The 14,981-nt window shown below is 35.6% G+C and overlaps 1 protein-coding gene across 3 annotated transcripts in view; it reads left to right on the top strand.

Moving 5' to 3' along the window:
• Positions 1-14,981, top strand: part of Gabra1 (gamma-aminobutyric acid type A receptor subunit alpha1) — a 54,235-nt gene that overhangs the window by 14,466 nt on the left and 24,788 nt on the right. For all 3 annotated transcript variants that reach the window (XM_028864287.1, XM_028864288.2, XM_028864286.2), the window contains exons 4-5: positions 5,755-5,822; positions 12,675-12,895. In XM_028864287.1, coding sequence (XP_028720120.1) covers positions 5,755-5,822; positions 12,675-12,895 — 289 coding nt within the window. The remainder of the gene's footprint in view (positions 1-5,754; positions 5,823-12,674; positions 12,896-14,981) is intronic.

Here is a 14,981-nt window from a genome sequence, read left to right as displayed (position 1 = left end):
CTTAAACAGGACCATTTTAATCTAAGATTTTTGGATTTATTTTATGATGCTAACTAATGTCAGTCCATTTGGTCTCAATATAGGATTTCATAAATTAAGAGTGCATGAAAACTTTCCCAATGAATATTTCTGGATTGCTCAATTGACAGCATTTTCATCGAACATGTGGCTAATGTCCCATTAAACAAGCTGTTCTGATGGGTATTGCTAAAATGTTGCCTACAACTCTCCCATCTCCCTTTTCTTTTTATTATATTCACTCTCATACTCCACTCTTCACACAGTATCAGTTATTTTCTGGAGGTTCAAGTAACATAATGTTACTTCTGTACCCAAAGGCTTTCTGTGGCATTAGCAGAATGGTCAGCTGCCTTCTCCCATCCACAGTGACCTCCACCATACTCCCACTTACTTCAAAACATAATCTCGTATTGTGATCATCAGCATCACCAGGCTCCAGATGCACCGATCTTTTTCTTCTGTCTTCTCTATAGTCATCTATCTACCTACCTGTCTATCTAGTATCTACCCATCAAATCTTGGTTACATATGTTTTCATTTAAAAAGCTAAGAGATGTGGTCCAGCACAGAAACATTAGTCACTTTACTCAGCTTTATTACTGTGATAAAGAATTGTGTCGAGCCAGCACATTGAAAATGAGAAGTAAACTAAATTCACACACACAACAAATGCTTCCTCGGCTGTACAGTCTTGGTTAAAAATCATTTCAGGGATAGTTCCTTTATTATTTCTTCATTAATAACTTGAAATATAGATTTAGAAAGATGTAAGGCTGGTACCTGAAATCACACAGCTTTTACTAGAAGAAAATCAGAGTTAAAATCTGAGCACTTAAACTCTCAGTCCAATGCATGTTCTACTTGCTTTACCTAAGTAAAGCTTTTTTCTTTTATGTCTCTGGCACTAATCATCCCTTTGGAATATCACTTCAGAACCTCTATTATTTCAATACTTTCAGTAGCATCTCAATATTGTAGGAAAGTCTAGGTCAAAGAGTTTCTTGTGTGGCATTTAGAAGGTGATGCAGTATTTGTATATATTTAAACACAGCCCTGAAAGGTGGGTTTGTTTAAGGACTGAATTTAAAATAAAAATTTATTACTTTGATTTTTTTTTATTATATTCTCCAAAATGTAGTAACAATCATCATTGTGATCCCATTTTATATGAAGCAATCACATATTTTCCTCGACTGATGAATATATGCATACATTTACACTTAAAGAATCCATTGAGTTTCAATTATATTGACTGTGGCAAGGCTACTGTGAAGAATACACTTTTAGGAAAATTATTTGAATATTTTGATATTCGAACAGTTCTTCCATTCAAGTTATTTTAACTGATTTATAATTTTCAGCCAGTTCCCTAGTTATATAAGGAATTTGGTCATATTTGGCTTTTGTTAGGTTATAAGTATTTTTACATAAGTTCCTTTTAAGGATCCTGATTCCTGCTGTATGCTCTCAAGAAGAAGACATTGAAATGTAAAATGTCTTGGCTTTTTGTCATGTGATCTCAGGAAAAATGTTGGGTGTTGTCCAAAAATACCTAATGAAATGTTAGTGTGGTATTAAATCAATAAATTCTGGTATTAGAGCATATGATTAATTTTAATTTTTCTTAGTTTAGATAGATAATAGATAAATGATGGATAAATAATAGATAGATAGTTAGAAGGCAGATGATAAATAGATGATAGATTGATAAATGATAGATATATGATAGATAAATTTATAGATAAATAAATGTTAGATAGATAGATAGATAGATAGATAGATAGATAGATAGATAGATAGATAGATAGATGGCAGATAGATATTACTTGGGAATCTCATTGAGGAGAAGGACCTGGGAAAAATATGTTTTCCAAGCACATGAGCAAAATAAGGTTCCTTAGCTGTGTTTCAAGAGCTTAACTAGAGCACTGAGAAATGAGGATATTTCCACTTATCCTCGGTCCTCAGCCTAAAGAAGTGTTAATGTCAAGTCGCTTCTTAGTCAACCACAGTAAGGTAACCATGCCACCGAGTTTTGCTTAGATTCATTTATAGAGAGAGATGCTTTCTCCTGAACTCTGTGCTTGGGGTTATAAAGAAGATTGACTCGCAGAGTTCTCAGGGCATTCCTGCTACCTTTGAAAGTTCTGTTGTGGTCAAAGAGCTTGTGCTTTACTCTGAGTTCATGCTGGGCTGAAAGAAATATAGTGTTAAGGAAAGACACAGAATTTAGAGAAATGATTATTTACATGTTGGCATTTTGTATCTTCATATCTTTTTGAGATTTCTAAACTTGTTAACAATAGATTTTTCCCACAAAACATCATCTTTTACATTGGCCTCAAACTCAGCATGAAAGTGTTGTATCGTTTTGAGAGTATTGCCAAATATCTTTGGGAAACAAACAGGTCAATGTGGCTGAATATATCTACTTGAAACAGTGTCTTAGAGTCATTTATAAGGAAAGAAAAAGCAGAGGTCGTGTTCATTCTCCTGTTGTAATTGCTCTATGATACTCAAGACCTGAGTGGCAGGCAGTTTCCCTTGACTGTGCTTCTGTCTCCTGTGACATCACTCATCCTTACTATCTAGTTTCTGCTTTACCTCATAGGCATGCTTCAGGTTTGCAACTTCTGTTTCTCTCCTCTCCCTTCTTTCCTCTTCCCTCCCCTCTCCTCCCTCCCCTCCCCGCCCCTTCCTTCTCCTTGTCCTCCCTTCCTTTCCCTTCAGTTCTCTACCTCATTCAATTCTCTTCCCCTTCCCTTCTTTCCCATTTACCCATCTCCCCTCCATCTCTCTGCCTGCCCTTCTCTCTTTTCCGTTTGGAGGCTAACAGAAAATGTCAGAAAACAACAGTGAGAAACTCTCTAAAGATAAATATATGATTAGAGAATATAGTGAGGAAGCTATTTCAGATTATTATGATATAGTGACTTGAGGCCAGATTTCTTGTTTTGGAATGCAGTTAAAACGAGTGCTACCAAATCTCAGAGCAAGTGGCTGCTAAATAATAAGATGAAGTATCTGAAGGTTAAGTATTGACATGATGAATAAGTTTCAGGCCAAGGATGGATAAAAGATGATACAATTTTTTAAATGTAGTTATAAATTTTTAAAATTTAAAAAATTTAAAATGTAGTTATAGTCATTCAAATAAATTGCTTTCCATTTTTATTTACTCTTCACATGGCACAGGTACAATTATGCATGGCAATAGATGTACTTAAACTTAACCATGTTTCATGTTTTACTTGTTTGGCACAGTGGACTTTATAAATAAGATTTTAGACTTTCAAAATTGATGATTATGTAGTTGGTCATCCATTTACCATCAATCTTAAAACAGCAGAGAGAAAATGGTATCTATATTCTATAAATTTTCATCTCACTTCTTCAGGCTACTTCATCATGAATGATTTAGTATCAACAAATTGGTTGATACTAAAAAATCTGCTAGTCCAATTTCCTTAAAGTATCTACCTTGTGGAATTTCTATAATAAAAACTTAGTTTTCTACATACACAATAAAGAAACAATAGTGATATAGATTTGTAAGAGTGCCCTAGGTTGGCAAATGTATGCCAAAGTGCAGACAAATGAGTCAGCATTCCCTAAAAGAACATGCATTTCAAGAATGAAAAGCAAAATGTAAAAACAGACATAACTTTTATTTTGCATGTCACTAGGTTACATAAGATAATTATTATAGATTATATATTTAATAGTCACCATACAATAAAACTTGAACCTTGAAAATAATATTAATTATTTATTTTAATTAATTGAGCTCAACTCAATTAATTAAAAACAAATATACAACAAAAATATCAGATCATATTATAAAAAATTATTAGAAAACTAATTTGGTTACAAATTCTTCCTATTGCACAGCTTCAGTAGGATTTAACAGCACAAAATGAATTGCAAATAATATAAAACAAATTATTTCTCACTAGAGGCATACTTGGTAGGAAATAATAAAGTGTAAATTTTCCTGAGACTCTAATATCTACTATCTTTCTTTTTGTACCTTTTCATGATAAGAGATGTCTATTTTATTGTATCAAATAAAATCTAAGTGTTACGTGTGGACGAGAAGAATTAAAAGCGACACCACATAATATGATAAGCTTTAGCTTTTATAAATATGTGGCATTGGTTTTCCTGTTGCTATTGTTAATTGAAAAATGGTCACAATATTGGTATAAAATGTGACTAATTGAAGGAATCTTTAGCTGAATAGAACAAACAGGCATGAAAATATTGTCGTGAAATACATTATATAATTAAATTTTAGTTGTCATATAAGATAATGAGGTGCTTTAAATCAGAGAAAAAACTATAGTTAAAAATATATGGAGAAAAAGTCTGTGATAGAGGCAGAGGTACATATGAGGGTGGATACTAGATGATGCAGAGCGAAGGATGTACGAGAAGAATGGGTAGCCTAGCCGAGGTGCTTTGCTGAGCACCTGCCTGTTTTCAGTTACAGGGTGTAAGGCTGAGGTTAGACATTAGAGCTAAACACACAACTCTATGGTTTCTTGTTATGGTTATGAAAAAATTAAAATGCTTCAAGGGTAAACTAGAGATAGTTCTCAAATGAAGAAGCTTATTGGGTTGTCTTAATATCAAGGAAATATTTTGCTCAGACAAGAACAAGGGAAATGGTTGTCTCAAACAATATTTTCTCCTCTACCTGTTTTTGTTAACTGAGATTAACATCTTTGCAATAAATTTGTCCTGAAGTCTTGAGTATCCACAAATGAATAGCTGAAGGAGACAGGCTAGCTTTTGATCCCCCAAAGACTTTACTGTTGCAGCAATGGGGTGACGTTTTCAATGTCCTATGATAAAGATAGAAAGAGAAACACACATGATAGGAGCCCTTACGAGACTGGATTGTCATTTTCCAGAGTGTATCGGAAAGCTGTGTAGCCTTCTGTCCCATCCTCACTCCTCAACAAATCATGTCCTTTCAGCTAGAGATGTTTTCCTGTTTCTTGGTTAGCAACTGCATTTCTTTGAAAATATCTGTGTTGAGTTGTCACAAAAGTGCAATAAATATGGTTTATTGGTTTATATATTGGCCATCAGAGGCCACTATAAAAATTACATTCAACATGAAAACAGCATTCTAAATTAACTTTTTCTATGCCACAGTATGTTCTCCTCATCATCAAAACTAAAAATGCTTCCATCAGTTGTCACATTTTTCCCAGGAAGTGATTTAGATAATTCAGTTATGATTTAGTAACAGAAAGCAATCATTTGTAAAGCATACACTTGAGACTTCAGAGTCCATAAAGCCTGCTAAGCTCTTCTCTATGCCTCCCAAGGGTAGACAATGTACATGAAAGGTCTGTCTAACTATTTAAAAATATTTAAACTTCAGGCATATTGCTATGCTAACATATTGCTTATTATAATTTGAAGTGGTTCAGTATCACTTAAACAAGTGTGTCTGTTCTTTAAAAAAATCATTAAGAAGCAGTTGAGATCTCCTGAAAGTCAGCCTCCCAAGGTGGCATTTTTAGGATCTTTCCTTCATTGAAAATATTAACTGTGAAATTTCATATGTATTCAGGCAATTATCAGAACTACACAGTGGATAAGTTTTAGAAATGGCTAATCAAAGCCAATAAATTTCCCATTTGGGTGTGAGCATGTGATAGTGAGCTCTAATAGGGGCTGTTGATAGACACTCACTAGCACAATTTCCTGCTTCATCAGAGCGTGTAACTGAAGTGAAGACTGACATCTTCGTCACCAGTTTTGGACCTGTTTCAGACCATGATATGGTAAGTGACACTATATGTTTGATTTTTGGGGTTTTGTTTACATTTTCAAAATTAAAATATAATTACATCATTTCCCCCTTCTCTTTCCTCCCCCATTCCCTCTTGAAATCAAGATCTCCTTTTCTTTGATTGTTATTGCTATATATGTCTAACTATGCGCACGCACGTGTGTGTGTTTGTGTGTGTGTGTGTGTGTGTGTGTGTGTGTGTGTGTGAGAGAGAGAGAGAGAGAGAGAGAGAGAGAGAGAGAGAGAGAGAGAGAGAGAGAGAGAGAGAGAGAGATATTTCAGGGCCAACCACTTGGTATTGAATAACCAATTAGGGGACTCATTCCTAGGGAAAACTAATTCTCTCCTTCTCAGCCTTCCTTAGTTGCGTGTAATTCTTTGTCGTTTGGTAGAGCCCTGTGAGATTTTCCCCCTTTCATGTTAGCAAGACTACTGGTGTTGGAGTTCAGGTCTTGTTTAGGCAGATGCATTGTTGTATTATGAGTGAAGCTTACCTGCCATTTCTAGTATTGCCATTATTAGTATTTTTAAAATCTGTATTTTAAAAGAAAAGTATAGACTATTTGAGAACCAACTTGAAAAGGCTGGGTTGCCTTAATTTGCGTCATTGTGTGTATTATAACAAATACATGTGTATAAACTGACAATATATATTTTACAACATCACACACACACACACACACACACACACACACACACACACGTTTCTGTGCTTATCAAGCAACCACTACAGTGTTCCCCTTTTCACCCGTAAAATGACTACTCAGCTCAGCTTCTGTCCACGGGACTCCCCGTGCCTCGTGCCTTTCACTTCAATTGTGAGGCCATGGTGATTCAGGGATGTCAGATAAGCACTACTACTCCAGAGCAAGCAGCCATTTGTGCTACCATGTCCCAATCCTTTTTGGATATATATGGAAAATGAATTTCAAAGTTGTGAGAACACTTGACCCAAATTAAAAGAAAAGAATACTTGAGAGGAAGAAATACAGGACAGAGAAATGTTCTTTGTTGCAAAACGTGCACCAAATAATTTCCAAAAGTGGAACTGTGTGTGTCTGTCCTTCCTTTTCCTATGGAACATCTTGGAAAATTTAAGATGTCTATCAATTTTACCAAACCATGGTAAAGAGGCCACTATGACTATTTCAAATACGTATTATTATTATTAGATGTCTTTTATTAGTACTTAATGCAAATGTGTTTTGATTTCCTAGTAGCTTAGGGAGAACTCAAATAAAAGTTGCAGATTTTCCTGGTTTAAAAGGAAACTCAGATTATTCTGCCTGTATCCTTACAATGTATACTTAATCTTGGCATTCTCTCTCACTAATTCACAGGCTTAACTACATGCATATTGTCATTATGCAAGTCAGTCCTGATTACTATAAGGTGATACAGCCTGGAACTTCTCAAGCCTGGCTCTAGGAGTAAATAAGTTAAAAGTTAAAGTTAAAGTCTGAGTTGAAGTCTCACCACCATCCACAGTCTCCTATCAAAGACAATATTATAAAATCAAGTTCATATGAAACAGAACATTAAGTATTCTGGGTAAAAATTTAAAAACCAAAGGCTTAAAATATCTCAGATGTCTAGGTACCCATTCATGTAAGATTATACATGATTTAAATCACATACTCAACATCCCCCCACACCCTCACCCCAAACCCCACATGCACGCTTATCCCCCCCTACACACACACACTCACACACACTCCCTTAAAGGTCATTTTCTCATTTCTATACTCATCTAAACCCTATATTTTCACAGGGACCAAATTGAGAAAGAAAAACTTTTCATTGGCACAATACCAAATTAAGTCCTTGTATTTGTGTTTCAATCAAATTCCTTGACATTAAATTCAACGCTGCTCTTGGCTGCATGCATAGCATTGTTTGGTGAAATTATTTTTTTTAATTGCAAATTAATGTCTTATTTTCTTAAAGTGATGTGAAAAGTTGCAAAGACAAACATGTCTTACTGATGTCACAGTGTGAGCGCATTGCTCATTTAAAGGGAGTAAAGAATTACTAGTTGCTTGATGATAGAGGTAGAGCCCAGTTCCCATTAAAAATTGAATTCTGACTGGATGGCGGTGGCGCACACCTTTAATCTCATCACTTGGGAGGCAGAGCCAGGCAGATCTCTGTGAGTTCGAGGCCAGCCTGGTCTACAGAGCGAGATCCAGGACAGGCACCAGAACTACACAGGGAAACTCTGTCTTAAAGAACCAAAAATAAATAAATAAATAAATAAATAAATAAATAAATAAATAAATAAATAAATAAAATTGAATTCTTGTGGGCCAATGTAACCTGAATCCTCCTCCTTGACTTCTGACTATTTTGATAAAGAAGGCAATGGAGGAAAGGGCATGGGATTAGAATAACATATTGTTCGTTTTTATATTTACTTTTAAAATTATTATTTATTTATTTATTTTACAATAATTCTACCTTTGTCTCTTCCACTTGGCAGACTGCCTCACGGTGTTAAGGGACAGTGCCCAAAGGAAACCAAATGTGAAAAATAAGTAAATTCCCTTAAAATAGTAAGCCTTAATTGTTTTTTATTTTAAAAATATGTTTGTGTTTATTCTTTTAAGAATTTGATCCATCCACCCCTGTTCTTGTCTCTCCACTCTAAGTACTACCACAGCCACCCAAGTCTCTTTTCCAACTTCATGTACTATTTTGAACCCACTGAGTCCTATGTGTACTGACAATATTTATGATTGTAGGACTATCCACTAGAGAGAGTATGGGCAGCCAAGCAGAGATCACATTCCAAGAAAACTGATTTTCCCTCCCCCAGCAGCCACCAGTGGCCAATAACTCCTCAGCTAGGGGCGGGGTTTTGTGAGTTCCTCTTCCATCTGTGCTGGATGTTGACAGACTTGACTATGCTTTTCAGTTACTGATTCAGCTTAATGGGTATTCGAAGGGCCAAGGAAGTTGTGCTTTTGGCTTAGAATAAAGATACATAATAGTATTATTTCTTTTGGCCAATATGCCTATAGCAGTCAAATTTGCATTTCACATATAAATTTCAGGAAAAAAATAGAAAAGAAAAGCAGAGGATGTTCAGAAGCGATTCTTTTTCATTGCTTATAATTTCTGAAACATCAATCAAGTTGTTTCATAGAAAAATCAAATTAGGCTTCACAACTGATTTCCAAAGTGGATCCTGGAACGTGTACCTGATCTTTTGCTATAGAAGATTATTTAAATTGTATTATGTGAGGGAGATTAAGTATAAAAAGGAGTTTTATTTAGAGGCAATCAAAGTTTGAAGAAAGAATGATAAGGTTACTTTTTAAAAACAGGAAAAGCTTTCTCTATTTTTTAAACAGGAACTGATAAAATATCTAATTAGTAATAACCATATTTGAACTTGTCGTTACTGAGTGTTTTCAAGGTTCTAGTACATTTTAAATGTTATTCTATCTAATCCTCATTTCAAACCTTTAAGCTCAATAATATTGTTATCTGCATGCTCTCAGGAAAGGAAAGTGACCCACTAGCTAAGGGTACCTATTGAAACCTGAGCAGTCCATCCCTGAAGACTGCTTAGCTCCCAAGGCATCCAACTTCACCTAGAATAAAAAACAAAATGAGGTCAGCTCCTTAAGCTTATTTTAAAAACCATTAATTGGCCATCAAACAGTACATTCCCATGGCACTAGGCTCTGACAGAAATATCCAGGCTGCACAATCACACAGCCTTGCTTTCTGTGGTGCTTAAAATGTATTAAGTCAAGGCACATACAGATGTTAATAAATAGCATGAACCAGAACACTTCAATACAATATTTATTTAGGTACAAAGTCGATGTTTTGTCCCAGATCTGGAGAATAAGGCTCATATTCTCCAGGGACCTACTCTATTAAGCAGAGAAACTTGGGGAGAATTTTCTCTTATGAGGTAGAGACTATAATTCTGAAACTTGAATAAATCCTTCAGAAATACTTTGCATTTATTTAATCTTTTCTACTGAGTCTCGTCTTTTGTATTCTGCTTTTGTCTGTCTTGGTTATGACTGCTTCTCACCTTCTTCAAGTTCCCATCCTGTAATTTTTCCAAAGTTTTCCAAATAGCTCTTTTTTTTTTAAATCCTAAGCTATAAAGAATTCTAGTTTAAAAATTGTGCTGATAAAATTGGAAATCAAATAATAGGTACTGATTTCATACCCATAGTCACTAATACTATAGATCTTCCCTAAACCTTATTTTAGCATCTCTGAAAAGGGAAACATGGCTCATATTGTCCCACATGGTAATTTTTGATTAAATAAATTGTGGTCATGGGGGCTAGATCATATTGTATAAGGACATCCTGGAAGGTGTTTACTGCCACCACGTCAATCACATGGATAGGTTCAGAAAATATGAGACAGAGAGTGTTTCTATTTGTAGTTAGATAGTATATGGTCCCAGCCAACTACTTTTGTTTAGGTTTTTATTTCTCCTCTAACAGAGGAAAGGAGAGATTATATTTTACCCTTAGTGTTGCTGTGTGTGTGTGTGTGTGTGTGTGTGTGTGTGTGTGTGTGTGTGTGTCTGTGTATTATATTTGAAGGTGAACTGTCTCAAAATTGGGGAAAAGGGGTTTCACTGTCAGCCTTTAGCACAGATAAATAAAGCTGAATGGAAACATAATAAAAACACAAATGTTAGGACATGGACAATATGGACATATTTTTTTGAGTCATTGCCTTTGTGCATTATCTTGTTGAAAATTTAAACTCAATCTCTTTCAACTTTAATTTATATTGAACACTTACTATGCTTTCAAAAACTAACCAAACCCAAACAAACAAGCAAAATCTTCCTCAGAGCTAGGAAATGAAGTAAGTGTTTTGATTCCTGAGAACAAGATCTGTTTAAGTATGCGTGGGATCTGGATTTACCTGCAGACATTCTCTGTGGTTCTGACCAGTCTAAAGCCATTCAGTTATTTTGAGAGCAGTTGGCTATAGCTAGATAAATAAGAATGGAAAGGTCATCAGATATGGTACTTCTGTCTCAGAAGCCTGCCTGTTATCTAGACAAGGAGACATATGCACAAGGAGGCTAGATATAGTATGAGTAATAAGCACTGTCCTCATGTAATTTTGCCTCATCATCTAATCCACAATCCCTATCCTCCATGAGTTCTTCTAGTAGCAGTCAAGGCTTACAAATTTCTTCCTCTGCTGAGTTTAATGGATGTTTAACAAATGTTTGCCATGAATAAATTCCTATCATGTGTCACAGTGACTTCCATCTGACACTTCCTGACACAGAAAAGCCTAACAACAAACATGGTAACTTGTCTGGCCTGTCTCAACAGAATAGCATCATTCACCTCCTTCTTTATATGTCAGTCACCCCAATTAGCCACATGGTGAATTACACATACACTAATGATGTAACTTTATGGATCAGTGATGGCTGAGTAATATCAAACCTCTGCCAGAAGAGTGGACATACATCCAGACTTTATTGCATATTGTTTAAATTCCAGGAAAGAGACAGGTAGTTATAGCCATGCACAAAATGCCTAAAGACAGAAAGTATTCATTTTATATGTCCTAAGGATGACATGTATAGGATTTAAAAACAGCTGCTTTCAGAGGCACCAAGCTTCACAGGACTAGGAAAACGTGGCATAATGTTTTCCAGCGCCCGCCCCCCCGCCCCCTGCATCCTTTCTGGTTTTGAGTATGCTAAGATTAATGGAGAATGTGGTAATCTTTATTTCGAACCATTGAGTTCTAAATTTAGTGCCAATGTAGCAAGTACCGCAAGGAAGACGAACACTATCCTTTTCAATTTCAGGAGCTGGTAAGTCACATCGCTTGTTTTTAGATGAGCAGATGTTCGTCTCTGGGTAATGCCATAAGGAATGCTCTGCTTATTCAAATAAATCGATTCCCTGGCTGTGAATGATGATGAGGTTCACACATCTCTCATGTGATATACACACACATGCAATCACTAAGGCACACACCTTCACACTTTGCATTCTTCTCTCTCCCTTTTCTTTGGAACAAAAGTCCAAATTAACAGTGGAAATTGATTAGCTTCTACCACATTTTTATAGTCTTGATCACTATGTAGGAGAACTGGAAGGCTACATGCATTATTTTAGAAAAGAATAGGAAACAAAAATCCATTTCCTTCGTCAATGGATTTTTACATCTGTATCAGCACCATGATTGGCTTAAGTTTGAGTATGAGGTTTTCAAGAAACACAGATGGGCCTGTAAAATATTTTGTTTTGTTCTTACTCCTGAAATTCATTAACTTAAATATTCTCCTTGCATACAACTTGCAAATATGAGTTCATTTTTAATTCTTTTTTTGAGACAGGGTTTCTCTGTGTAGCTTTGCGCCTTTCCTGGAACTCACTTGAAAGCTCAGGCTGGCCTTGAACTCACAGAGAACCACCTGCCTATGTCTCCTGAGTGCTGGGATTAAAGGCGTGCGCCACCACTGCCCAGCATGAGTTTATTTTTTTCAACTGTCATTTATTGTTTTCATTTTTCTATTGTGACAAAGGGAGTTTCTGTTTTACTTTCAGATATCTGAGGAGAAAATTGAGAACATTTTTTTTCCCATAAATCTTACAGATTGTTTGTGTGTGTCTCTCTGTGTGTATGCACATACCTACATATATATGTTAAAAATTATTACCAAAAGCCATCAGTGATTCCTCTAATACTAACACATAAGTGCCACCACACATTTGCCTGTGAGAATGTCACCTAAGTCACACTGAGCTTCCAAAATCTCATTTGTAAGTTATTTGTATGGCAACATGTAACACTGTGAACTCTGCTCTTTCCCCAAATTATCCAGGAATATACAATAGATGTGTTTTTCCGTCAAAGCTGGAAGGATGAAAGATTAAAATTCAAAGGGCCCATGACAGTTCTTCGGTTAAACAACCTCATGGCCAGTAAAATCTGGACTCCCGATACCTTTTTCCACAATGGAAAGAAGTCTGTGGCCCACAACATGACGATGCCTAACAAACTCCTGCGAATCACAGAGGATGGCACGCTGCTTTACACCATGAGGTAATGACAGCCTCGGTTCCTGCAGGAAACTGTCCCCAGTCTTACTCTGCTATAAGAACTACATCATCAGGGTGCTAATGGGCCATGATTGGTCTTTGAGCTTCCTGTTGTTTTAGGCATTAAATTTATTCTGCTAAGCAATAGTAATGCTCTGAAATAGCATGCATGCATGTATGCAATATTAAATAAAACATAAATGAAGTCTAGGTTAAGTAATACAACATTGCAGAGGCAGTATTTCCAACTTGTTTTAATTAAAAATGAGGATCTTTCAATCCCTGTTATGAATGGCATATCTCCCTGTATTCAAATAAGGTGTAGGTTAAATTTCTAGAAGTTATCAAAATTTGAATATTTGGTAGTAATATTTCTGCAAAAAGGGAAGACAAAATGAAAAATATGACTATACAAAGTTCTTTTAAAAATTCACATGGAACTATGTATGGGAAGACATACATGATTTCTCAAATAGTATTCTTAGCTAGAGATAGTTCATTTTGCTTAGCCTGAAGACTGTATGTATATGTATGTGTGTATGATGTGAAAATTTCCCCCCTTTGAAGTGACTGAAAAAAAAATGTCATAAGTGTACAGTGTCTTAGAGACAGAATGAAGGAAGCATGAATCACAAAACCAAAACTATTAAATAATTTTTATAAAAGGACATTTTTACATATTCTTAACTTGGAAACTTTGAATGGTCTATGATTTATTCTTTGATTTTTTTTATTAAAAATTTTCTTTTTGTTCAGATGGAAGTTGGTTGCCTGGTGTGACTATTGATTGGAATGGTCAGTGTTTGCTATATTTGGTTATTTCTTTCATTAAAATTTGGCACATCTGCCTTCTGTCCCTAACCTCACAGTACCTATCCCAACCACTTCATTAAACTGAGATATCTAATCGAACACTACCTGTCCCTAATTTCATCTAGCAATTGCAAAATTCTTTCTCTACTAACAAATAATTGAGAGCAAAGGTTTTCTTCTCATATGAAATTCTGACTTTTCATATAAAGCACCTGAGATAACAAGGCAACCATTACCACTACCAACCCTTGTTTTCTTTCACTGCTTTTTTAACTAAACGCAAGCACACATTAACAGGGCTGGCTAGTCCATCTTTAGAAGAATGAAAAACTACTAAAAATATCTAATTGTCCAGAGCCTTCTGAAGAAGTCAGCAAGAAGTTCCTTCTCCAAAAATAATAATAAAAAACCTCCATTGAAATATGTGGGTTTGCACATGGAAGAAGTGTATTGCAATTTCTTTCACACATAGAATCCCTTTTGACCTCTTGTCTTTATGAAGTTTCCATTCTTGTCAAGTATTTCTTTGTGCCAGGATGAGCTACAATTCAGTTAGTGTGTGCTACTTTTTAAATATCCCTCTCATTTCAAGTTACACTGCATATGTGTAAGCTGCTGCAGCTTCAACTGTACTAATCACAGTATTATCAAAACTGGAGAGATCTTATATGGAGAAAGGGGAAAGAATTTACAACTACCACAAACTAAGCACCTGTTTGAAATTTATCTATCTATCTATCTATCTATCTATCTATCTATCTATCTATCATCTATCTATCTATATATATTTCAATGAATAAGTTTTTAGCATTTTTTAAAAAGAACATGAATAGTATGTCTGGGTGGTGGTGGCACATGCCTTTAATTCCAGCATTTGGGAGGCAGAAGCAGGCAGATCTCTGTGAGTTTGAGGCCAGCTTGGTCTACAAAGTGAGTTTCTGGACAGCCAGAGCTGTTGCGCAGAGAAAGCCTGTCTTAAAAGCTAAACAAAAAAATAAATAGAAATATGAATAGAGTTCACATTCCCAGAACATGTGATATACATGTGAAATAGAGTACAGACCTGCCTCAACCTGGCAATGGCTTTGTAAATTAAACTAACTATTGGAAATTCAGTCATACTTCCTAAAAATCACCAAGGAAGGTTTGCACCTTGCATGAACCACAATCTCACAAAGCCTAGAGACACTTTCTACTTCACCTGTTCTATTTCTGTCCCCTTTGTTGGTGCTATCAGGGGAAGGATTTGGAGAATGATTAGGACAGGAGGACTATTC

Source organism: Peromyscus leucopus, chromosome 8b (genome assembly GCF_004664715.2).
Source record: "Peromyscus leucopus breed LL Stock chromosome 8b, UCI_PerLeu_2.1, whole genome shotgun sequence".
Lineage (NCBI taxonomy): Eukaryota > Metazoa > Chordata > Mammalia > Rodentia > Cricetidae > Peromyscus > Peromyscus leucopus.
Note: the sequence above shows the minus strand (reverse complement) of the source record. Positions and strands in the feature narration are given on the sequence as shown.